At 45.4% G+C, this 24493-nt stretch overlaps 1 protein-coding gene, 1 long non-coding RNA gene and 1 pseudogene across 2 annotated transcripts in view; 2 read left to right on the top strand and 1 right to left on the bottom strand.

Annotated features, from left to right (window-relative positions):
- The window catches only part of LOC132669427 (uncharacterized), a 77055-nt gene that overhangs the window by 49951 nt on the left and 2611 nt on the right, over positions 1–24493 (bottom strand). The gene's annotated exons all lie outside the window — the stretch shown is intronic.
- Positions 1186–8334, top strand: EPPIN (epididymal peptidase inhibitor). The gene is made up of 4 exons (XM_081795356.1): positions 1186–1472; positions 3164–3295; positions 7363–7530; positions 8014–8334. Exons 1-4 carry the CDS (start codon positions 1388–1390, stop codon positions 8019–8021), a joined length of 393 nt encoding a protein of 130 aa, XP_081651482.1. The 5' UTR covers positions 1186–1387; the 3' UTR covers positions 8022–8334.
- On the top strand, positions 16118–16710 carry LOC144615797 (peptidyl-prolyl cis-trans isomerase A pseudogene; annotated as a pseudogene).

Below are 24493 nucleotides of genomic sequence, written 5' to 3'. Positions count from 1 at the left end.
GGGCTTGTGAGTAATAATAAATTGTGTGCTCTGAAGTTCCCTGATGGTGTGGCAGAGGTAAGTCCTGTGATAACAATAAGAACCACAAAGGCTGGTCCAACCACAATGCTTCCCCGTGGTGGTGGAGGCATGTCTGTCAAGGGAATGTCTGTGGGCCTCACTTTGAGTAAATATGCCCCCAAGAGTGTCTCGGGCCTTCCTAGCTGAGAATATCACTGTCAATAGGCTGAGACACACACCACAGATTCCCACAGGGGGCTCTGTCTGTGATCCTAAATTCTGTGACCATATAGTCACTCACTGATGATACAGCTGGCTTTGTCTGGCTTCTGCCCATCATGTAGGACAAATGGAGAACAACTTGACCCAAAGTGCAACAGCTAGTTGAAGAAAGAAACAGGGACCCTACAGACAACATTTACTCTCTAAGGAGAGTCTCTCCCTCTACCGGGACTGACTGGCTGGCTGGCAGGCATCGTGGAGTCCATGTAGGAATGCTGCCAAATTCTCCAGCACTCTCTCCAGGGCCCTTTCACCAGTCCAGTCAGAAGCCAGCAACTCTACTGTCTATGCACTTCAACTGGGGTGTGGTCTCTCAGGCAGGCCTCCCCATTTTACAGTTCCTCCTCAGACAACAAGATGGATGGAGGACACTCACTAGAAGCCCTGCTGACATTCTCCACTGCTCTCAAAGCAATATGACCTTGACAAACAGTATCTGAAAACTCTGCTGACAGGCTCCTCCTCCCTCACACTCCACTCTGTGGTAACATATTTACTCTTTGGCCTTTGTCAAAGAATATGAACTACCCAAAGAGAAAAGGGAGAAGGTTGGATGAAATGGTGGGAGAGGGAGAAAGAGACACAGAGACCATGAGAAGCCCACAGAAAAAGAGAGTAAGGCAGACACCAGCACAGAGAAGCACATCTAAACAAAGAGATACCAAGACATCCATAGAGATACATTGTCAGAGATAAACAAAAGGGGCATAGCAGTTAGTGTGCAGATAAAGTGGAAAGTGAATGGAGAATGAGGACATTCCATAACTCTCAAAGTTATCAAGACCCCTGATGGTGGCATGTACTCCTAAGTTCACATGGAAAGTGAGATAAGCTTTGCCCACACCCCACGGTGGACCAGAGGGCCTAGCCTAGCCCAGGCTGTTGAGCATCATGAACCATCCAAGAAAAGACTCTTCCCCAGAGCTGTGGGCTGTAGATACCAGCTGGCCACATTGACGATCTCAGGAACTTGGCGTTCCCGGCAGGATAAGAGGTGTCTGGCTTGACTCCAGTTCTCACATCCAAGATACTGACTACTGAAGAAATAGGCTGGCCAGACATTTTCATATTCTGGAGCCACTGAACAGGCCAGCTCTTCTTCAGAATGGCGTCTTCTAGACTTTTGAGCATCCTGGTCTTATCCGCCTTTCTAGTGAATGTCCAGGGTTTCGGTGACTGGATCTTTCCCAGTAAGTAGTGGGGCCTCAGCCTTCGCGCTGAAGAGAGGGAGGGTGCTGGGAGAATGAAACAAGGAACAGGTGCTAAGACTTGAGTTGCTTCCCACCATGTTAGCCCTGGTCCAAGGTTGGGAGGTATTTGGAATATTTCTTCCAACTTCCCCCTTTATGGAAATGCCCTCTCTGAATGCAAGAATCTGGACCTGAGGCAACCCCCAATTTCAGCCCCTTTGAAGTGGAGGGTCAATTGGGGGTGGAAGGAAGAGTCACAGGATCTTGCATTTATGGGAGGGGCTTTAAGAATCTGGGAAGTCTAGGGGATCTTCCCCTTACCCCACAAAAAATAGCCCCCTTTCTCAGGATATTATCTCTATCAACTCCTGATTCTTTCAAATGTAGTCTTATGAAGTATTCCTGCATCCCCAGGGGTTCCCTACCTTTGGGATAAAAGACAGTATCCAGAAGTTTCTTTGAACTGAAGACAGTAATCCTCCATGACTATAGAGTAATAATGACAATTGGTTACCATTTAGTCAACAGTCAGAAAGTAGGGAGTTAGAGAGATCTGGAGTCAGACATGGTGGGTCCAAACTCTGGTTTCACTGTTCAGTAGCCATAAACTAGGGCAAGTTAGTTAGATTCCATGTGCTTCAGTCTCCTCCTGCACAAAATGTGGATGTCAGTAGAACTGACCTCTTAGAGGTATTAGGAGGATTATGGGAGATAGCATTTAAATTTTTTTTTAAGTTTATTTTTGAGAGAGAAAGTGTGAACAGGAGTAGGGGAGGGACAGAGAGAGAGGGAAAGACAGAATCCCAAGCAGACTCTGCACTGTCAGAACAGAGCCCGATGCAGGGCTCGAACTCACCAACTGTGAGATCATGACCTAAGCTGAAATCAAAAGTTGGACACTTAACACCCAAGCGCCCTGAGATAGCATTTAAAATGCACAGAAAAGTCCTTGGCGTATGGTAAACAGTGGATAAGCGTTAGTTAACATTGCTATGCATCAGTTCCTATGATTGTAACTTTACGCACTTTGTCTCATTTCCTCCTCAACAACTTTGTAAGGCTAAAACAAGTTTACAAGTGAAGAAACCAAGGTTCAGAGAGGTGAGTGGTAAACCAAGATGTAGAATTTAAAAACCCAACTCTCTGACGCCAGGGTGAGTGTTATTAATCATTGTGCAATAGCGCCCCTGGGAGGAACTCCAAAACACTGACTCCTCAACCAGGCCAAAATGACCAGATTAATTTAGACCAGTGGATTTCAATGGGCGATTTTGCCTTCCAGGGGACATTTGCAATATCTGCAGATATTTTTGATTGTTAAACTGGAGAGTGCTATTGGCTTCTGGTGGATAGGGGCCCGAGACGCTGAACACCCTACCGTGCACAGGACAGCCCTCCTCCTCCCATCAATAATGATCATAAAGAGTGGCAAGTTTGAGAAATCCTGCATTAGAGGGGATGGGGCTAAGGGGTGGAACTAGGGATGGGGTAAGAAGGTAGAGAGCGGTCAGAAGGGAAGTCAGTGTAGGCAGTGCTTGGAAATACATGAGAGCACCCTAAGGAAAAGGACTCCTGTGGATGAGCAAAGAGAAAGCAAACATCCCTGACTTTACAGAGTTGCCTTGGGTTGGGAGAAGAGTGGACACTGTGCCCTCTAAGATTCATGGTTGTAAAACTGTCCTTTCCTTTAGGGAGATGCCCCAGAATCCAAGAGAAATGTGAATTCAAAGAAAGGGATGAATGTACGAAGGACAGACAATGTCTGGACAACAAGAAGTGTTGCATCTTCAGCTGTGGAAAAAAGTGTTTAGACCTCAACCAAGGTAATACTAGGAGCCTCAGAATAACCAGCCCCTCTGCCCACACCCTCACCTTCTGTCCACCTGTGTAGCATCATCCCTGCTTTACTAAGGGCTGGTCTTTCAGCAAGATTGCTGGACGGGGAGACCTGTAATTTACATCCATCACTGCCCCTAATATTATGTGTGACATTAGGTAGTATCTTCATCCAATCTGGTCTTTGATTTCCCCAAACAGAATGTGAGTGTAGGATTGAAGCAGATAGTCTCTTGGCTGCTTTCACTCTTATGGTTTTCTTTTTTTGTTTATTTCTAACTCATGATTTTCTTAGTCTCCATGTGGCCATTGTTGGCACATTGTTGCTGCAAGTGATAAGTAAGCTATTGGTATTTACCAGCTTTTTGTTGCTGAGGGGCTGTCTGTCTGCTTCTCTAAGTTCAATTTAGCACCAGGAAACATCCCTTGACTACTGCAGACCAGAGGGTTTTTCCTTTGTTCCTGCAATCTTAACTCCATGCCCATCTTCTTGGGCTCCAAAAAGACTATCAAAGATTCTTTACTCATTTATTTAACAAATATGTATTGAGTGTCTCTGAGAGTCATAATGGGATTTGACTCGTGTGGTCAGGGAGGTAAGGAAGCCTTCCCTGAGAAAGCAAACCTGAAGTTGAGTTCCGAAGGATGGGTAGGAAATTTAGGCAAAGAGTGGATGGGAGGGATTTCAAGGCACAGGGAATAACATGCACAAAGGCTCAATGGTGGGGCTTAGAGAGGCCAGACAGCAAGAGTGTGTATGAGCACAGCATGAGGGAAAGGATCTGGTGAGATAGGGTCTGGTGGGCTAGCATCTCACTTTGATCCCAAGAGCAATGAAAATCCACTGAGGTGGACAGTGATGCGATCAGGGTTTTATCACTAACAGAGGAGAAACAGAAGGATTTCAGGAAAAGAGGATATGGTAGCTTGGACCAGAGAGGTAGCTGAGGGGATGGAGAAGAGTGGGCTGTGTTTGAAAGATGTCTAGGCAGTAAAGTAAGCAGGACTTGACAATGGACAATGGGGCAGAGTGGGCAAGAGGATGGTGAGTTGTTCCTTTGCCTAAAGGTGAGTGTTTTCAACTGATGAATGGATAAAGAAATTGTGGTTTATATACACAATGGAGTACTACATGGCAATGAGAAAGAACGAAATATGGCCCTTTGTAGCAACGTGGATGGAACTGGAGAGTGTGATGCTAAGTGAAATAAGTCATACAGAGAAAGACAGATACCACATGTTTTCACTCTTATGTGGATCCTGAGAAACTTAACAGAAACCCATGGGGGAGGGGAAGGAAAAAAAAAAAAAAAAGAGGTTAAAGTGGGAGAGAGCCAAAGCATAAGAGACTCTTAAAAACTGAGAACCGAGGGTTGATGGGGGGTGGGAGGGAGGGGAGGGTAGGTGATGGGTATTGAGGAGGGCACCTTTTGGGATGAGCACTGGGTGTTGTATGGAAACAAATTTGACAATAAATTTCATATATTGAAAATAAATAAATAAATAAAAGCATGCCATTAAAAAATAAAATAAAATAAAATAAAGGTGAGTGTTTTTGAATCTAGGTTTTCTGAGTTCAAGTCTTAGTCTGTCACCAGCCTGGGCAAATTAACAACTTTCCCCTGTTGTTCCTCACTTTCCCCAGATAAGAAAAGAACCAATGTTAAAGACTATTTGGAGGACCAAACAAGATGATGCACAGGAAGTGCTTAGAGCAATTCCTGGACACAATTTAGCCAAGTGACACATATTAGCTTAAGTTATTTGTTTAGGGAGTTCCTAAAAAGCAGAGGCCATGCCTTTTGTCTCTTAAAGCATCTTGATGGGCACATGAGTGGCTCAGTGAGTTGAGTGTCACACTCTTGGTTTCAGCTCAGGTCATGATCTCGAGGTTTGTGAGTTCGAGCCCCACATGGGGTTCTGTGCTGATGGTGTGGAGCCTGCTTAGGATTCTCTGTCTCCTTCTTTCTCTGCCCTTCCCCTGCTCATGTTGGCACTTTCTGTCTGTCTCTCTCTCTCTCAAAAATAAATATTTATTTTAAAAAGCATCTTGCACATAGTAGGTGCTCAATGAATGGCTTATTCGGTTCAGGTCAGGGTGCATTTTGTTTTACCCTCAACGTTCTGCAAGATCCTATTCTATGCCAGACCACCTGCTAGGAATGGGGCTCCAAGATGAAATCAGACACAATCTCTGCTCCCTTGGAAGCTCATGACCTCATGGAGAAGACTGAGGAGGGAATCCATTGACAACCATGCACAAGAGATTCAGAAGCATGGTGGAACAATGAAGGGTCGGTCCAGGAAGCTATGGGGGTGTGGGGTTTAGACCGGAGTCAGTGACATCACAGAGGAGCTGATGTCTGAGGAAGGTTTTGAAGGGAGAGTGGGACTGTCGCTAATGAACAACATCGGGGTGGACAGAGGAAATGAAAGCGAAAGGTGTGGAGGTGTGGGATAGCATGGGGTGTTGAAGGCTGCAGGAGCATGTACCTCAAATGGTACTGTGGTGTCAGGTGGTGGTGCAGACCCACAAGCGGGATCCAGACTACAAAAGGCTTGTGGGTCAGTGGAAGACTTTGCCATGAAGTAAAGGTCCTAGCTGTGGAATGACATGATCAGCTTTGTTTCAGGTCCAGTAGGTGCTTCCCTCTGGCAGGCAGAATGAAGGACTGATTAGAAGGGCCAGAGACAGGGCCAGGAAGATCAGTTCCAGGCTATCCCAACAGTCCAGGCATGAGACACCAAGACTTAAAGAGAGTGGCAGAGAGGTGAGCTAAGAGGAGGATAAAAATCAGCAGGACTTGCCTGTTCAGCTATGGGAAGTTTTCCCTCATGGAACTCAGAGTTGAGTTCAGATCTACATTCATTTTCTAGGGCTGCAGCAACAAAGGACCACACACTGCGTGGCTTAAACAACAATATATTGTCTCACAGTTCTACAGGCTACAAGTCCAAGGTCAAGTGTTGGCAAAGCAAGTTCTTTCTCAGGTTGTGAGGGGGAGAATCTGTTCCATGCTTTTCCTCTAATTCCTGATGGTTTGCTGGCAATATTTGGCAATCCTGGGCTTGTAGACTTCTGCCTTCAGCTTCACATCTCTCTCTCTCTCTCTCTCTTTCTCTCTCTCTCTCTATCTGTGTGTGTGTGTGTGTGTGTCCAAATTTCCCCTTTCTATAAAGAAACCAGCCCTGTTGGATTAGGGATGCATCCTACTCCAGTATAACTCATCTGAACTAATTACATTTGCCACAACTCTATTTCCAAATAGGGTCACATTCTGAAATCCTGAGGATTAAGATTCAACATACAAATGGGGGCGGGGTGAGTAGGGAGAGACACAATCCAACCCATAACAGGACTGAAGCTAACTGAGGGAAGAAAGGTGCTGGACCATCTAAAATACTAGTCCCTGGCTTCCCTGAGTGGACTTCCCCTTTACTCATGATCCCATATTCTCTCTTCCTGGCATGGTTTAGGGGGCAGAGTATGTGGTTTATAATTTGCCATTTCCAAGGCACTTCCATATCTTTAATCCATTCAGGATGTATTTACTGAGCAGCTACTCTATGCCAGGCACTGCTAGAAGCTGCACATTCAGATATAATCAAGGAGTTCACAACCTCGAGTGCCATGAAGGCAGTCTCACTTGTACCTCAGGATGGCTCTGTGCCACAAGCAGGGTGAGATTTTGCATTCCCATTGTACAGAAGAGGAAGTCAAGGACAAGACAGGTAATGTGGGAGGTCAATACACACACTGATTTGGGAGCAGAGCCTTCAAATTAGTCTCCTCACTCTCAGGAAGATAACAGGGACAGTGACCAGAAGGAATGGGAGAGACCGATGTTCTCCGGGGATGCAGACACCCAAACAGCTTCACTCTGGGGTCTCCCTACAATGTGCACAATATACCAATGGGTCTGGGCTCCTGAGGTGTGAAAAGGTGAAAGGAGCCTGCTCAGTTTCATCTCTGGTGGTGTCCAGGGGTAACAATAACAGCTCCTTTTTTGAGGGGTGGGCACTCTTATTTCTCAACTCTGGGGTCTCCCTACAGACATATGTGATATGCCCAAAGAAACTGGCCCCTGCATGGCCTTTTTTCATCGTTGGTGGTATGACAAGGAAAAGGGTACCTGCTCCAGGTTCATCTATGGTGGCTGCAAAGGAAACAATAACAACTTCCAAACCAAAGACATGTGCCAGAACATGTGCTCCAAAAAACGTGAGTCCCTGGGGCTTCCCAACCTCATTAGGACCACGCTGAAAGGTCTGGGTGTTGGTTGCTTTGTTCAGGGTTGGCTACGTCCTTGGCAGACCAGTGCTGGCAGAGCCAGCTCCACTTGGGGGGTAAGTATGCACCTGGCAGAGGGTTGGATAGCAGCTTTCTGGGAATTGAGTTTGGGAAGGGACATGGTCATGAATCAAAGCTGGCAAGTATGAGGGATGGAAGGAGGATGCAGACATGATGAAATCCCAGAGACCAACTTCAGAGAGGTCACAAGACGTCCAGATTAGTGCTGGATTGCCAGCAATCTGCTCCCAACCACATCCAATTCCGCTTTTAAGGAGGAAGCCATAGCTCCCCAAAGCAAACCCACTTTGTTTTAATCTGCTGTGCAAAGATATACGAGCATAACTTCAAGACTTGTTCTGAAGATAAGCTGAGCCCAAGTGCTTAACTGATCCTGTCCTACATTCTCTCCAGGCTTATAATCCTCATTGCATTAAGGATGTACCTGAACAACCACCAGGATTTGGCTCATGATCCAAGGCTCTGTCTGTGTGCCTGACCAATGGTCCATGCTGGTTTCCACTGTTCTACTCTCACATTCCAAGACCTCAGCTCTTCCCCTTACGGAGCCCCAGGATCTGCATTCGCCTTCCTCTATCTCAGACTCTTAAACATGGTATCATTCTGTTTTGACCCATCTCTGTGCTTCTTTTCTTTATGTCCAATGTCTAGAGCCCCCTGCATAGCTCCCAATTTACCCCAATAAAGTACTTTGTGTAGTCTTGTGCCTCTGAAGCTGAATAATTCACATCTGTTGGTACATTACACTTTGCAGAGAATAAAGGGTCACTGAGGCCTCTTGTGACACAATGAAAGGGAGGGGAAACAGTCAGCTCTCGAGAGCTGAGAGCTGCAGGGACATTGTCCTCCTCTGTTTCTTCAAAAAATTGTAAGACCCTTTTAAGACAAAGGTCTTTGGGCATTGCCTTAGTTTGGATCCCCCAGAAACTAATCCTGGGACAAGGACATGCGTGAAAGCAGTTTACTTGGGAGATCTCTCAAGACACACAAGGTGGGGATCGGGTAAATGATACAGGCAAGAGAGGAGTCGACTATAAGCTGGTTACCGTCGGGGGAAACTGCAGCTTATTCTCCCAGGGGCCTTCTAAGGAATGCTGTAAAACATGTGTCCAAATGTCTGCATTCATCTCCAGTGACGGGGCAGTTGAGTCATTTAGTCATTGATTCCCATTCCTTCCTGGATGCCTGGGGGTATTAAAGCCCTTGCTCTTCCAGACTGTTCCACATGCAAGCTTAGCAAGATGTCAGGGAGCCAGAGAAAACCCATAGCACAGAAGTAGAGGCTCTGACACTTGAAGTTGGAAGCTGTCTCTAAGCACTGGGTGTCATTCGGCCACAAAAGGAGCAAAACACTAACATATGCCACAAAAACCGAAAACGTTACTCTAAGCAAAAAAAAGTCATACACAAAAGGTCACCTACAGTATGAATCCATTTTTATGAAGTACCCAGAATAGGTAGATCCATAGCAATAGAAAGTATGTTAGTGGTTGCCAGGGATGGGATTGGGCTGGGGGGAAATAGCAACTGCTAGTAGGTATAAGGTTTTCTTTTGTTTTTGCTTTCGTTTTTTAAGTTTTATTTATTTAAGTAATCTTTACACCTGACGTGGGGCTTGAACTCACAACCCCGAGATCAAGAGTCACATGCTCTTCCAATTGAGGCAGCAAGGTGGCTTCTTTTGGAGTGATAAAAATATTTTGGAACTAACAACGGTGGTGGTTACAGAACATTGTGAAGGTACTAAAAAGCCACTGGTCTGTCCTCTTAAAAATGGTTAATCTTATCTGATGTGAATCCCACCTCAATTTTTCTAAAAGTGGGTTAGGAAAAACAAAAATGTGCACCAGGTCTGTCTCCTGTAGCTACAGGTGAAATCAGAGGCGAGCCAAGAACATGCCTTATTAAACCTTCCAACCTTAAGTTGGAGAACCCAATGGAAGAATCTTCATGCCCCATAGCTGCTGGTTCTGATGTCATAACTGATAGTTATTATTTCCCTCCTGCATCAACCATTCCAAACTGCACCCAATAATAGAGGCTTTCTGTTAGTGCTGGCAACCTCTCCTGCTCTCAAAGCAGCATGATCTTGACAAATACTTTCTGAAGATTTGGTCCAACCTGAGATAAACCTGTCTCCTTCCCCACATGCTACACATGGTAATACCTTTACTTTTTGACGATGGTTAAAGAAAAGGGATGGCCCAAAAAGAAGAAAAAGGAGAAGGACAGAAGGGAAATGAAGGGCAGGGAGAAAGAGACCCGGAAGAAGACTCACAGGAAAAGAGAAAAAGGCAGGCACATAGCAAAAGGAGGAAGCACAGAAAGAAGAAAAATAGGAGCGCCTGGCTCAGTTGGTTGAGTGTCCAGCTTCGGCTTGGGTCATGATCTCGTGGTTTGTGAGTTCGAGCCCTGCGTCGGGCTCTGTGCTGACAACCTGGAGCCTGCTTCAGATTCTGTGTCTCCTTCTCTTTCTGCCCATCCCCCACTTGCGCTCTGTCTCTGTCTCTCAAAAATAAATAAATAAATGTAAGGAAAATTTAAAAAAAAAGAAAGAAGAAAAATAAAGTGTGAGAAAAATAAGGAGACAAATAGACATGTCAGGAGAAGGGTAAGACTGGAAAGAAAACTGGAATATTCTTGATCTCTAAACTCCACTGGAAAATGGAAGATGCTGGAATTGAACTTCCCTTTCTCCAAGGGAGTCTAGAAGTCCCAGACAGGCTTTGCCTCTCTTCCTGGTTGACCAGAGAGCCAGAGAGCCGCAGCGAGCTGAGGAGTAGGAGCTGCTTTTCAAGAGCTCCTTCCCCCAGGGTTGGTGCTGTGGGTGCCAGCTACTCCCACCAGTGGCCTCGGGGACTTGGCGTTCCCCGGCACAGGAAGTGTGGCTCCTGTGCCAGGACAGCCAAAGATCAGAAGCAGGAGCTACTGCGGAGCAGTTCCTAATTTTCGTGCCAGCAGCCAGGCCAGTAGCTCTTAAAATGGGGCCCTTGGGACTTGTGCCAGTCCTGGCACTATTCATCCTCCTGGGGAGAGTTCAGGAGCCTGAGCTGGTTGAGGGGTTGCTTGGCAGTAAGTATCAGGGACTAGCCCTCCCGGTGGAAAAACAGAAGTTTCTGGGAGGGAGAAACAAAGAATTCTACAGAGGAGGAACACTTCCACCTTCAGCCTGGGACCCTGGGCAGGAGAAATGGGAGATATTCTCAGTCCTTTTCTCAGACCCCAAACTCCTGGTCAGATGCATTCCACGAGCACAGGGACCTGAGTCTGTAGCAACGGACTCCCCACTGTCATTATGAGAGGGATTCCTTCTAGACCAGGGGGCCATAAGATGGACTAAAACGGTGCTGGAACCTTATGGACCTTTCCTATAAGAAAGATCCCCCCCGCCCAGCACCACCCTTAGCACCTTTAAATCTCCCAGTTGCAGCCCCAAAAGTCTCCCCATACCCACACCCCCAGAAGGTCCTTGCTTTTGGAGTAAAGAATGGTCTCTGGAAGTCCCTTGAAATGCGGAAGTATGAAGATCCCTTAAGTAGCAGCTAAAATACACTGAGCACTCAGCAGTGAAGCCATACATTCATTGCAGGTTCAAATCCTGGTTCCTCTCCTCGGTAGCTGTGTGTGACCTTGGAAAGGTTCACATAACCTGCCTGTGCTGCAGATTCCTCTGTTTATAAAATATGGATATTGATAGGACTCACCCACAGAGGTGTCATGAGAATTAAGGAGAAAAGGACAAGGGCACAGTAAGCATCTCGTTAATATTAGTTATCATTATTACGCCCCAGGCAGCTTGACGATGGCTTACAAGATTTGTCGCCTAATCCTCAAACCAACTCTATAGGCAGATGAAAGAGGCAAGGTCCAGAGATGATGCCTGTCATACTAAGGGTTGCACAGAATTCAAAGTCCAGCCACTTGACTCCACAAATGGAGATCTCAGTCACCTGGAGGAGCTACAGCACTCTTGCCCCCACCCAGGGAACATCCAAATACAAGAAAGCCAAGTGACCAGAGTAGTCCTAGTGGAGAGCATCCTATGAGTGGTGGGGCTGGGGGTAGGGCTGGGTGTAGGTACTACATGGTGAGTCGTTATCGGGTTGGGAGTGGGGACAGTGGTGTGAAAATCCTGTGCCATCTAAAGGTCACTACCTTCTGGGGACGATGAAGTGAAAAAAGGCTTCTCTAACTCTGCAGTGGTGCTCTGGGCCTGGCATTGGAGGGTTCTGGCCTCCCTTCTTCCCTTGTTTTCTCCCTCAGAGAAGTGTCCCGAAAACAAACCACCATGCAGTTTCAAAGAAATCGACCACTGTGGGAGGAAAAAACGTTGTTCGGGGAAGATGAAGTGTTGCAAATTTAACTGTGCAAAGAAATGTGTAGACCCAGATGAAGGTAACACACAAACTCCCTGAACTATCCAGTGCCCTCACTCCTGACCCGCACTCTCTGCCCATCAGCACTGGCATTGCTGGACCCCTCCCCTTGAATGATGGCTGGTCTCTGACCAAGAGTCTGGATGCATCTTCTGCCTGACACAAATCCTAGCAGTGCTGGACTGGGATGGAGTTTATTTCTTTTCTCCCCTATTTAGGTATGTGGTGTGAGTAACAGAGATTTTCCTTTATGGGCCTTAGTCTCCCCATGTGTAAGAAAGATATAGGCATTAGACCACATGGTCTCTTGGCTATTCTTCCGCGATCCTCTGAGATGTCAAGGAACCACGGAGGTCCTATCAAATGCCAACATGGCATCAGGAGATATGATAGCTCTAAGAAACAAGTATCTTTCCAGGCCTCTTTGTCTGTATAAATCCAGGATGCCTTCCCTAACCATTTTTGACCTCCTACTCTCTTTCTGCTGTGCCCATATGATTGAGCTCTAAAGAGGACCATCAAGGACTATTCATTCATTCATTCTTTCTTTCAACAAGTATTTCCTGGTGCCTCTTACACCCATGATGGTCTCTGCTTACTCAATATAATCCAGGGAAGCAAGAAGGTTTTCGTGGGAAAAGATCCAAGATATAAGATCAGAAAGATGGGTTGTAAGTAGGCAAAAATTGGAGGGAACAGCTTTCAGGCACAGGTAATAGTATGTGCGAAGGTCCTGTGTGAGGAGATAGCCTGCTCAAGTCTAGAAAGTCTAGAGACCAGAGAGCAAGCGTGCCCATGATAAGAGAGAGAAATATGAGGATGGTAAAGCCAGGCTAGGTAGGCAAGACTCTGACAACGTTGGTTTTTGCCAGCCAGAGTAAGGGATCTTGTCTTGATCCCACAAGCAATAGAGTATTTATGTTCAAATCCCTATGTCATCTTCCTTAGGGAAGTTACTTAGCCTCTATGAGCCTCAGTTTCCTCATCTGCAAAATGAGGACCATAAGAGGACCTACCTCATAAGGTCATAGGTTAATATGTGTCAAGTGCTAAGAACTTTAATAAATACTGTTGTTGTTATGCTTTAGGCTATGAGGTTCTAAAGAACTCTATTTGTACTTTGTAGTATTGTGAACAAAATGGTTACTCAATAAGTATTTCTTGAAGTGCAAGATATATATTCCTAAAGCATCCTCTCAGTGCCAAATTATCTGCTAGGAACTGGTGTACCAAAATAACATAAGGTGCAAACCTCACATTCTGATGGAGGACTCAGAAAATATGAACAAATAATTACACAGAAGTGATCAATATGTGTGCAAGATTGAAAACAAGAAGAGCAAAAATTTAAATTTAAAAAAAGCAATAAAGAAAAGCAAAGAGTGAGGAATAGGGCCAGGAAAGACATCAAAGAGTTTGATGTCTAGGGATGGTTTTGAGGACTGAATAAGATTGCACCTAGTAAGCAGAAGAGGGATGGACACTCCAGGCATGTGCAAAAGCATGGAAGAGTAGAGCAGCATAATATTTTTTAGCATGTTCATGTAGCTCTAAAAATATCATGCCTTACATTGTTCCAAGCCTATCCACAAGCCTGGAATATTCTCTAGCAAGGCAGAACCCAAAGAGTACTGCTCTGCAATCTCCCTGCAGACGTATGCAGTTTGCCCAAGGAAGTTGGCCTCTGCCTGGCCGTCATTCCACGCTGGTGGTACAACAAGGAAACCAAAAGTTGCTCCAAATTCACCTACGGTGGTTGTGCTGGAAACAACAACAACTTCCAGTCTGAAGCTGTCTGCAGGTCCTTCTGCCCAGATATGTGTAAGTCCCAGGGGTCCCATCTCCCAAGCTCACTTGCACCCGTGGGAGGTCTGGGTGTTAACTGGTCCATTCCAGGAAGTTGGCGGGCCTGGAGCTGACAGAATCAGTCCAATCATGAGATAAGAATGCACCTTGCAAAGGGTAAATAGAGGACGTTTTGGGAAAGAGAAGGTGGGAATAGAAGCAGTAGTCAAAGGGAAGTTGGCAAGTAGGAGATGGAAACGGGGTGCAGAAAGTGGCAGCACAAGTGGTGGAGTGCCCAAGACCATGTCAGAAGGAGGCCCAGTGAACCAGCCCAGAGCCCAGGGCTGGCCACCATGCACCATCACCCGTCCTCTTCATTTTCCTTTTTAAGGTGATTATAGCTAGGACAACCACATGCTTTATTGACCAAACAGAGAAATTTGACAGTGAAAGGGGATGCCATTCGTTACTACATTGGGATAACAGCCTTAAACTGGGTCTTGACAGGAAAAGACGGAGCACATGATCACCCTATGAGCCCCCAAAATCACTCCACTTCTGTTTTCTCTTCCTGTGCAAAGATATAAATATGACCCCATCTCCTTCTTTCCATTAACTCTAGGATTTGGTTCCTAAGGTGAGTATGGCCCAAGCATCTCATCCTTTTCTATTCTGTTATCTTGCAGAGTCACCAACTCCCTGGGCAGGATAAAGAGAAGTAGAACAACCTCCAGAACTTGGTTGTAATCCAGGGCTCTCTCCATGTGTGCCTGACTGATGCTTCTTATTGGCTTCCTCAGCTGCCAAGACATTGGCTGCTCCAAAACCGAACCCCCGCATTTGCTTACTCTCTTTCCTCCAGCTCAGCTTCTTTCCAAACATAATGCCCTTTACCCTTTGGCCCTTTCTCAGTGTGAGATCCTATCTCTTCAACTCTCGGGGCCCCCATGTATCCTTTGGAAGCCACCAGTTTCCCTAATAAAGTTTTCTGTGAGGTCTGGTATCTGTGAGAATGAATAATTCACATCTACTCCTGTGCAGTGTTCGGAGAACAAGAAGTCATTGGGTCCTCCAGGAACACCAAAAGAAAGAGAGAGGAGTATGGAAATCCTGCAAAATGGGAACTCTGGTGACCCTGTGGCCCTGGGAAAATTGTCATAAGATGCTTAGGAATGGAAGTAGGTTTGCTCAGATGAGGGATCCTGAGCCTTGAGCTCCATCAACTTCATGGTAGATCCATCTCCAAAAAGGCTCATAGACTTGTTCCCTGAGCTTTCAATAAAGGATACACTTCCAGAGTCCAGCACAGTCACTACAAATAGAAGGTAACTGGGGAGAGGCATGAGAGGAAGACTTAGGGAAAGCAAAGGAAAGATGCAGAGGAAGGAGGAAGAGAGGAGGGGTGAAGGAGGGAAAGACACAGTTTGAAAGCAGGGACTCACAATTCTTTCACATACTTCAGTCTAGAGGTAGAGTCCACATCCTGTCCCTTTGAGTCCAGGCAAATGCTGGGACTGTTTTGACCAGGAGAGTAAAGCCAGATGATGCTGTGTGACTTCCAAGGATAGGCCAGGAAAAGTGCTCTCGATCCTCTCTGGATGCTTGTTGGGGGTGTGTGTGAAGCAGCTTCCATGTAAGAGGTTCAGCTACTCTGAGACAACCATGCCGGGGAGGCCCAATCATACACTCTGGCCAAAAGAAAGCCCCAGAAAAGCTCTACCTGAGAATCAGTGTCACGTCCCAGCCACATGAATGAGCTTCCACCAAGCAGAGCTTCAGGTGATTGTGGTCCCAGCAGATATCTGGCTGCAACCAGGTGAACATCCTAGGAGAGCACCACTGGGCTGATTCCCTCCCAAAGTACCCACCCACAAAATAGTGAGAAATAGAAAATGTTTTGGGAAATTTCGTTCGCTGCAATAGGTAGATAACAGGAACATATGGAAAGGAAGTAGAAGGAGGAGGAAGGATAAGGAGGGGAGGGATGGGAGAGAGAAAAGGCATGGGGAAGAATGACAGGGGTCCCCAAAGGACTGGGCAAGATAAGAAGGTGCCAGGCTTGAGGATTGAGCCCCACAGCAGGAGGTTTGGCCACCACCGCACACCAAAACCTGGATGTATCTTTTGAGTAAGTGCATTGTTTTGTACAACTTGAATCAAGAAGCTCTAATGAAAGTCTGGGGTCCACTTACTGTTCAGTAATTCCTTTCCTCTCCACTTCGCTCAGTTTCACCCTCTTTAAAAAGGGCTGGTTAAACTGTTGGGTATTTCTGAAAATGCTATTGACAAACACTTACATTAGGTCATTTGGGGTGGGCAGGAGCTGTCTAAAATACATGTCCTTCAGGCCTTGCAGACACCATCCAGCCACAATTGACCCCACCGTGTTCTTCGATATCAAGGTGGGATGCAACCCTTTGGGCCACATCTCCTTCCAGCTGTTTGCAGACACAGTACCAAAGATAGCAGAGAACTTTTGTGCTCTGAACACTGGGGAGGAAAAAAATAGGTGATAAAGTTTTCTTCTTTCACTGGATTATTTTGGGACTATTGGCCAGGGTGGAGACTTTACTTCACATGCCATAATGGCACTGGCAGCTAGTCTGTCTATAAGGGGAGAAATCTGATGGTTAGAATTTCATCCTGAAGCACACAGGTCCTGGCATCTCATCCGTGGCAAATGCTGGACCCAACACAAACAATACCCAGTTTTCCATCTGCACTGCCAAGACTGAGTGGTTAGATGGCAAGCATGTGATCTTTGGCAAGGTGAAAGAAGGCATGAATATTGTGAAAGCCATGGGGCGCTTTAGGCCCAGGAATGGCACAAACAGCAAGAAGGTCACTGTTGCTGACTGTGGACAAATCTAATAAATTTGACTTGTGTTTTATCTTAACTACCAGACCATTCCTTCTTTAGATCAGGAGAGCATCCCCTCACCCCCATCTTCTTGAAATATCCTATAAGCTTTTTTTTCTTTTGTTGCAGTTCTATGGGTTTCGTATTTTCCTTACTCTCCTCCAAGTCTAGCTGGATTGCAGAGTTAACTTTATGATTATGAAATAAAAACTAAACAACAACAATAACAACAAAATAAAAATTGGGTCCTCAAGACACCATAAATATGCATTTTTAACAAGTAGTGCCAAGTGATTTTAAAGTTTCAGAATTTGTGGATTAGATGATAGTTAAGGGCCAATCCACTGATAGGGGGCGGGAAAAAGGCTTAAGAAGTATCTTGGTGCTTGCTCCTTTTACAGAAGGAGATCAGGAGAAAATATTAAAATCATTAGATGAATGTTAGAATCATTAAAAGTGGGAGCATTGGGGAAAGATTGTCTGGAAGACCCCCAAAGCCCTGCTAATCTGGCAGTTTTGCAGAGTGACCATCTAGCCAAATGGCTCCTGTGTGTGGCATCTCCCACATTTACGTGGCCCTTGCCTGCACACATCTGTGAGAGTTAGTCTCCTTTCCTGGGAAACCCGTCTTTGTACATCTTTATGATTCAGACCAAATTTTCTTTTTTTTTTTTTAAATTTTTTTTTTTCAACGTTTTTGTTTTTTGTTTTTTTTTTTTTTTTTGGGACAGAGAGAGACAGAGCATGAACAGGGGAGGGGCAGAGAGAGAGGGAGACACAGAATCGGAAACAGGCTCCAGGCTCCGAGCCATCAGCCCAGAGCCTGACGCGGGGCTCGAACTCACGGACCGCGAGATCGTGACCTGGCTGAAGTCGGACGCTTAACCGACTGCGCCACCCAGGCGCCCCTCAGACCAAATTTTCAAGTCATCACTGGTCAACATCCTGTGGGAAGAACACTTATCTTGGAATAAAAATATCCAAATACAAATCCCAACTTTGCCCCTGGTTGAAGGTATGACCTGGTTGAGACAGGGTAGGGTGGAGGGATGCTCCTCTCAGGACCTCAGTTTCCTGTCCATGAGTCGAGGGTGATGGATTAATAATGTCAAAGAGTACTTCTCAATTTGAAGAACTATGGCTGTTCAGGTACCCAGCCAAATCTGATAAGGACCTGAAGTTTGTCCATCCCATTAGTACCTCTCAGTTCTTGATTACGTTTACATACATGAATGACTGGAACAAAATAATTCTGCCCTAGAAGGTCCATGGACCAGAGCAGCCCTTGGAAATGGCCAGAGTGTGCTTTGCAGTTGACAGTGTCTTCTCACCTGCTGTCCTCAGGAATGAACTCAAAGCCCTCAGGGGCTGAGTGGAGGGAACACTCTACCTTACAAGGTCCTCAGTGGAAGATGCTGTGTTTTTTTTTTTTTGTTATCAACTATTTTCTCATTACTCTGCCCATTAGAACCCAGAGGACACCTCAAAATAGAATCTTCGAGTGTTTCTCATGCAGACCCAGGACCCCTTATCTTCCCTCTCTTTATTCTCTCTTGGAAGCTGTCTCCAGAGCCAGAGATGCCCAGAGGAAGCTGGAGATGATTTGGAAACTCAGGAAATGTTGAGTTCCTCAGCCCCAATAACTTTCCTTTTTATTTTTACACGTGTACAAATGGAAGCTTCTAGTAGGAAATAGACTTGTCCAAGACCTCACAGCAAATCAATAGCAAAGCTGAAGTTAAAATCCAGGTTTGAAGAGTGACAAGGTGTTGCCAGATTTTACGGCCTAGTTGGAAATCAGGATGTGTATAATGGCTCTTTGTCAGCCATTCCTACATCTTAATCCCATTCCTACAGTTGAAGAAGTCCCTACAGGGAGTCTTGATATGAGGTAAAACCAGAATTCCACTATAAAAGTTGAAAGAGCTAGACTCCCTATTATCAGTCAAGGTTCAGTAAAGGTCACAGAAACTATACTCAGTACCTCAAACAGAGAGGATTTAATGCTGAGAATTGGTTATATGAGCACTGGCAGTGGTAGGGAGTGCGTCCATGACTCCAAGATTTGAGAGAATAAATTATTTGGGAATCTCAGACCTAGGCGCTCATAAACGGGGCCCAGGCACAGCTGGAGCTCACGCCTCTGGCAGGACAGAGAGATGGGGGCTGTGTGGCTGGGACTCAGTCTTCTAAAATGCACTTGTGACTGGCGTTCAGACTTCTGAGGGGAACCTGGCTCAGATAGTGCTGGGCCCACTGGGTTGGGAGGTGCATCCAGCTGGTGCTGGTGTGTCTGGGGAGGTGCAATACATGTGGCTTGAAAACTGCCAAAAGGATCCAGAAGCTGGAGGTGTAACTGTTTTTTGCTGTTGGAGACATGCTGACTGGAGCCAGAAACAGGAAGAAAAATCCCATTTCCCCTCATTTCTTTCTTTCTTTTTTTAAACCAGGTAAAATTTATTTGTTTGCTTGTTTGTTTAAAAAATTTATTTTCAAGTTAGCTAACATACAGTGTACTCGTGACTTCAGGAGTAGAACCCAGTGATTCATCTCCTACATATGACACCCAGTGCTCATCCCCAAAAGTGCCCTCTTTAATGCCCATCACCCATTTAATCCAGGCCCCCACCCCAGAAACCCTCACTTTATTCTCTGTATTTGAGTCTCTTATGGTTTGCCTTATCTCTATTTTTATCTTATTTTTCCTTCCCTTCCCCTATACTCATCTGCTGAGTTTCTCAAATTCCACATATGAGTGAAATCACATGATAACTGTTTCTCTGATTGGCTTATTTCATTTAGCATAATACACTCCAGTTCCATCCACGTCATTGCAAATGGCAAGATTTCATTATTTTTGATCGCTGAGTAGTATTCTATTGTGTGTATACATACCACTTCTTTTGTATCCATTCATCAGTCAATGGACATTTGGGTTCTTTCCATAATGTGGCTCTTGTGGATAGCACTGCTATAAACATTGGAATGCATATGCCCCTTCAGGTCTGCATCTTTGCATCCTTTGGATAGATACCTAGTAGTACAATGGCTGGTTCTTAGGGTAGTTCTATTTTCAATTGTGATTGATTCTTTGATGTCTCTTTCTGTTGCCTCATCTCCCCTCATTTTACTTTTTCCCCTCAGTTTCTTCTATGTGTCTCCCACGCAGAGTATAACTAGACGCAACTGGCAAAAGAATGAGGGAAAACTCAGTTTTCACAGTCCCACTGGCTGCATCACAGAGAAGAGTGTGAAAGGATGGGCTTACAGCTGAGAGACAGTAGGTAGTTACTAGCATAGACACTCTCCCTCGAAGCCTCTCTTGCAGCTACGAAGTAGGTACTTATCGTGGGCTCAGCCAATCAGACACTCCCACATTGAGCAGACACTGAACTAGGAGCCAGTAGGCAAGGAAGCAAGGCCAATGGAGAATTCATTCTGATGGCAACAGTGACAACAGACAGCCTCATCCTTTTTCTGGGAACAGTACTGGCAGGGATGATGGTGATGGCATTGATGGGGCAAGACAGTACAAGTGCCCAGTGTTCTGTTCACTGTGGCTTCAACTTTGCAGCCTTCCTTGTTCCCAGCCATTCTCCTAGTCTTATTTTCCAGTCCTGATGGTGATCCTGTGAACTACCCAAATTTTTTAAAAATAAATTTCCTTCCTGCTCAAAATAACCAGAGTTGCATTTGCAATTAGAAATGCTGATGGAGGGGCGCCTGGGTGGCGCAGTCGGTTAAGCGTCCGACTTCAGCCAGGTCACGATCTCGCGGTCCGTGAGTTCGAGCCCCGCGTCAGGCTCTGGGCTGATGGCTCGGAGCCTGGAGCCTGTTTCCGATTCTGTGTCTCCCTCTCTCTCTGCCCTTCCCCCGTTCACGCTCTGTCTCTCTCTGTCCCAAAAATAAATAAAAAACGTTGAAAAAAAAAAAAAAAACTATTTAAAAAAAAAAGAAATGCTGATGGATACGGTGGAAGATGGTACCTGAAGGGGACTTTGAGCCTAAAAGTCTGAATGAGCACAAGAGACCTTTTTTATTGCCAGAGAGTTTGTCACCCTTATGTGATGCATCCAATGGAGTCCTTCCCCATTATTGGTTCCTGAAGCTTGTCATCATATGCTGTGGACCCCATATTCCTCTGAGTTACATTTTACCTTGGAAGAGGTGCCCTTTAGAACATGGATGTCCAGAAGTGTGCAACACCGAGGTCATTTACTATCTTACTTTCTCATTGGAAGGATCTAATTATCAGAAAGAATTGGAGCTTGGGTGAGAGACAGAGAGAACATTCTCTCCAAAATAACAGGGTAAAGCTAGACTAGTTCCATAAACAGTAGAAAAGTTTTGGGCTTGAGGAACTCTTCTTTAAAGCTGACCCCAGCCCTTATTTTCTGTGCAATAATGAGCCAATCAGTCTCTTCTCTGGGCCCCAGTTACCACACCTGAACCACTGGGAAAGACAAAGAAAGGATCTCCCCCGTAGACTCACCTGAGGATCTCATCCTTCCCACCTCCAGTGATGTTCAAAAACATATTAGTGGTGGTACTGATGGGAGAAGGGTGGATCTGTGCAGAGCCACAGAGGATTCAGTAAAACATACTGTAGACCACACACCTCCCAGGAAGACCTGAGGCTCCAAGCCCTTGTTCTACGTCTTCCTCTCACCAAATGAGTTGCACTCCGTGGGGATAACATATCGGGAAGGATCAACAGAGTCCATATAACTGTCATTGTCTCCTAAATCTTCCTCTTGGATTTCTTAAGATATAAATTGACTCTAAAAGTGATTAACCTTATTTTTGCCCTCTGGACATTTATTTGGGACATAAATAAGGTAAAAATAGAAATCAACTCATTTGGTATGTGCATGCTTATGATAAATGTATTCATTATATGTACAAGCATGTCTTCTCTCTAAGCCTTGGTTCCCCTGTTCTATAAAATGAGTATGGCAATAAAATCTATTCCAAGGACTTTTTATGAGAATGTGATAAGACAAGGTAGAAATCTCCCTGACATATAGTTAGTGCTCAAGTGTTGTTAGTCTCCTTTCCTTTCTAGATAAGAGAAAGGTTATATGGAGGTTAGAATATAAATGGGGAAACTTCATTCTTCTAAAATTCCATCCAGTTTACTTCCCCTATCCCCATACCACCCAAATCAAATGGGTCTCAGTCAAAAGCGATTTAATTAATTATTTACACACATACAGACATACACATATGCATACATGCACATATCGTTGATGTGGGGTTAGTAAGAGTCCTTTGATAAGAGGTGGATAACCAGCAAGAACCTGCCAGCTTCTCTAATGTGCACTTAATAAATCTTAAACTTGCCCTCCATCTTCTGGAATCACAGTAAACCTGCACCCAATCACCTGAGAAAGGGCCAAGTCACTGAGTCATGGTCAAAGATCCCCCAGGACAAGCAGGTACAGTGTGCCTGGTTTTCAAAGTCCAGTGCCTCCCACACCCACCCACAAAGGCTGTACAGCAAAAAAAATTACAGGTACACCTTGTCAAGTACTGCCCTCACTGCATGCAATTCTTATCATGCTGCTAATGTTAGAAATGTTTTTTAATTTAAAAAGTACTTACGTCCATAATTCTTCTGCAAGTTTCCTAACCTTGGCAGTACTGATATTGGGGCACAGACAATTCTGTGTGGTAGGGCTGTTCTGTACATTGGATGATGTTTAGTAGCATGCCTGGCCTTTACCAGTAGGTCCCTTCCCACCCCGGAGTTGTGTCAATCAAAAGTCTCTAGACATCGCCAAGTGTCCCTGGAGGGAGCAGAATTGCCCCTCCCCAGATGAAAACTGCTCTTCTATATAGTATGTTAAAAGACCAATTCTTACTTCTAGGCCAGCTACTCTAGAAGCGGGAGCACCCTCGTAAGTTCTCACAAAGGAGCAATCCTGCCTTTCCTCTGCCTGAATGGCGAATGCCAGTCTGTGCACTCCCTGGGCGCCTCCTTCTGCCATTATTTTGGTTTCTGATGAACTGATTTAACCACCTGAGAGAGCGAAGGAAAGAGATCCCAGGAAGAATGCTGGCGAACCACCAAAGTACAAAAGAAGATGAATCCCAGAGATGTTGATATGTAGATATGCGTCTCCTCTGAAGAGGAGATAAATAGGAAATAAAGGTAGAGGAAGCAGTGAAAATCATCAGGTGGAGGGAGTTTACCAACCATTTTGTAAACTACAGTTGGGAGAAGCAGTGTCCAAAGGATGAGTATCATAGCTTCAGCGCGTTTCAAGAGAAGGAAGAGCTACTAGTGATAAGAAAAATGTGTAACACTTGTCTTTAGGGACCAAGCATGGTCCTGATCTGGTTAGCACCTCATTTCCAGAAAGCTTCATGACCCCACACACACACCTGCAAATGGCATGTGCCTTTGTGTGCACTTACAATGAATGATGCAATTACATTTGCATGTTCATTGAACACTTGTGCCAGATTCTGGGAAGCAAGCCAAACCAGCATAATCCACTTCAATTTATATGTGAGAAAACTGAGGGTCAGAGAGGTTAAATAGTTTGCCCAAGTTCAAGAGCCTCTGGACTCAAAAGCACAACCTCAGACTTCAAATCCAAGGCTCATTAAATCCCACTAAAGCATGCCAGCTTTGTCTTGTGAAAAATCAAATCTCTGGAGGATCCAGGAAAGGAGTTGGGTGGGGAATGTGCTGGACTCTGGTGATTGGACATGTGGTTAGACAAATGATTCTCTAACCCAAAGTTGGGCCCTCTTTGCACACTGTGCTTTTGATATTTCTGTTTAGATATACTGAGTCTGCATCTTCTCCAAGTAAGTGATTGTTTCTGACCTCTGGACAATGTATGTGTTGTTCCAACAATTCCTTGACATCCCCAGAGGGAAGGGAGAGAGCACCTAAGACTATGCCTGGCACATTATGGGAGCTCAATAGGTGTCTGTTGAATGAATGATACAAGAACATTGGAGCTGGACAGGCCAGGGTCCCAGTCCTGACTGTGAAACCTGCTATCCATGTGACAACAAAGTAGTTTAACCTCTCCTTGTGTATAAGATGGGTTTTAAGCTTTGTGGGAATCCTATGTTGATTCAAGAGAGGTAACGTGTTGGGGCGCCTGGGTGGCGCAGTCGGTTAAGCGTCCGACTTCAGCCAGGTCACGATCTCGCGGTCCGTGAGTTCGAGCCCCGCGTCAGGCTCTGGGCTGATGGCTCGGAGCCTGGAGCCTGTTTCCGATTCTGTGTCTCCCTCTCTCTCTGCCCCTCCCCCGTTCATGCTCTGTCTCTCTCTGTCCCAAAAATAAATTAAAAATGTTGAAAAAAAAAATTAAAAAAAAAAAAGAGAGGTAACGTGTGAAAAGTATTCTATATGGTCCCTGGAAAGATAAGGCACTCAACAAATGGTAGCAGTTGTTTTATTGTTGTTAAAGGGGCTTCCACCCTGAAGTGTAGTAAAGTGACCTTAGATAAAATCGGATCAGATAAGGCCTAAGGAGAAAGGCAGAGCTGTGCTTTGGCTGGACACTATGTTCTAGGGGTGGCCCAACCTTGTAAATAGCAGAAGTTAGGGGTAAATTAGCTGAACATGGAGCTAGGCTACTCCCATTTGGTCCCCTTTCCCCTTAAAATGCCAGGTAGGGCCACAGGCTGGGTGGCAGCTTGCAGCTCCAGGTCTCTCTCCCATTCCTCCTGCTTCTCACCCTCTGCCAAGAACCTCCATCAGCATTAGGACAAAGTTGGTATGGAATGTTAGAGCTTCAAGAATAGCCTCAGAAGGGGGTTGGGGAAAATGAGTGATGGGCATTAGAGGGCATGTGTTGGGATGAGCACTGGGTGTTATATGTAAGTG

The sequence above is a fragment of the Panthera onca genome, chromosome A3 (assembly GCF_046562875.1).
Source record: "Panthera onca isolate mPanOnc1 chromosome A3, mPanOnc1 haplotype 2, whole genome shotgun sequence".
Classification (NCBI taxonomy): Eukaryota; Metazoa; Chordata; class Mammalia; order Carnivora; family Felidae; genus Panthera; species Panthera onca.
This window is presented reverse-complemented; position numbering and strand designations above follow the sequence as displayed.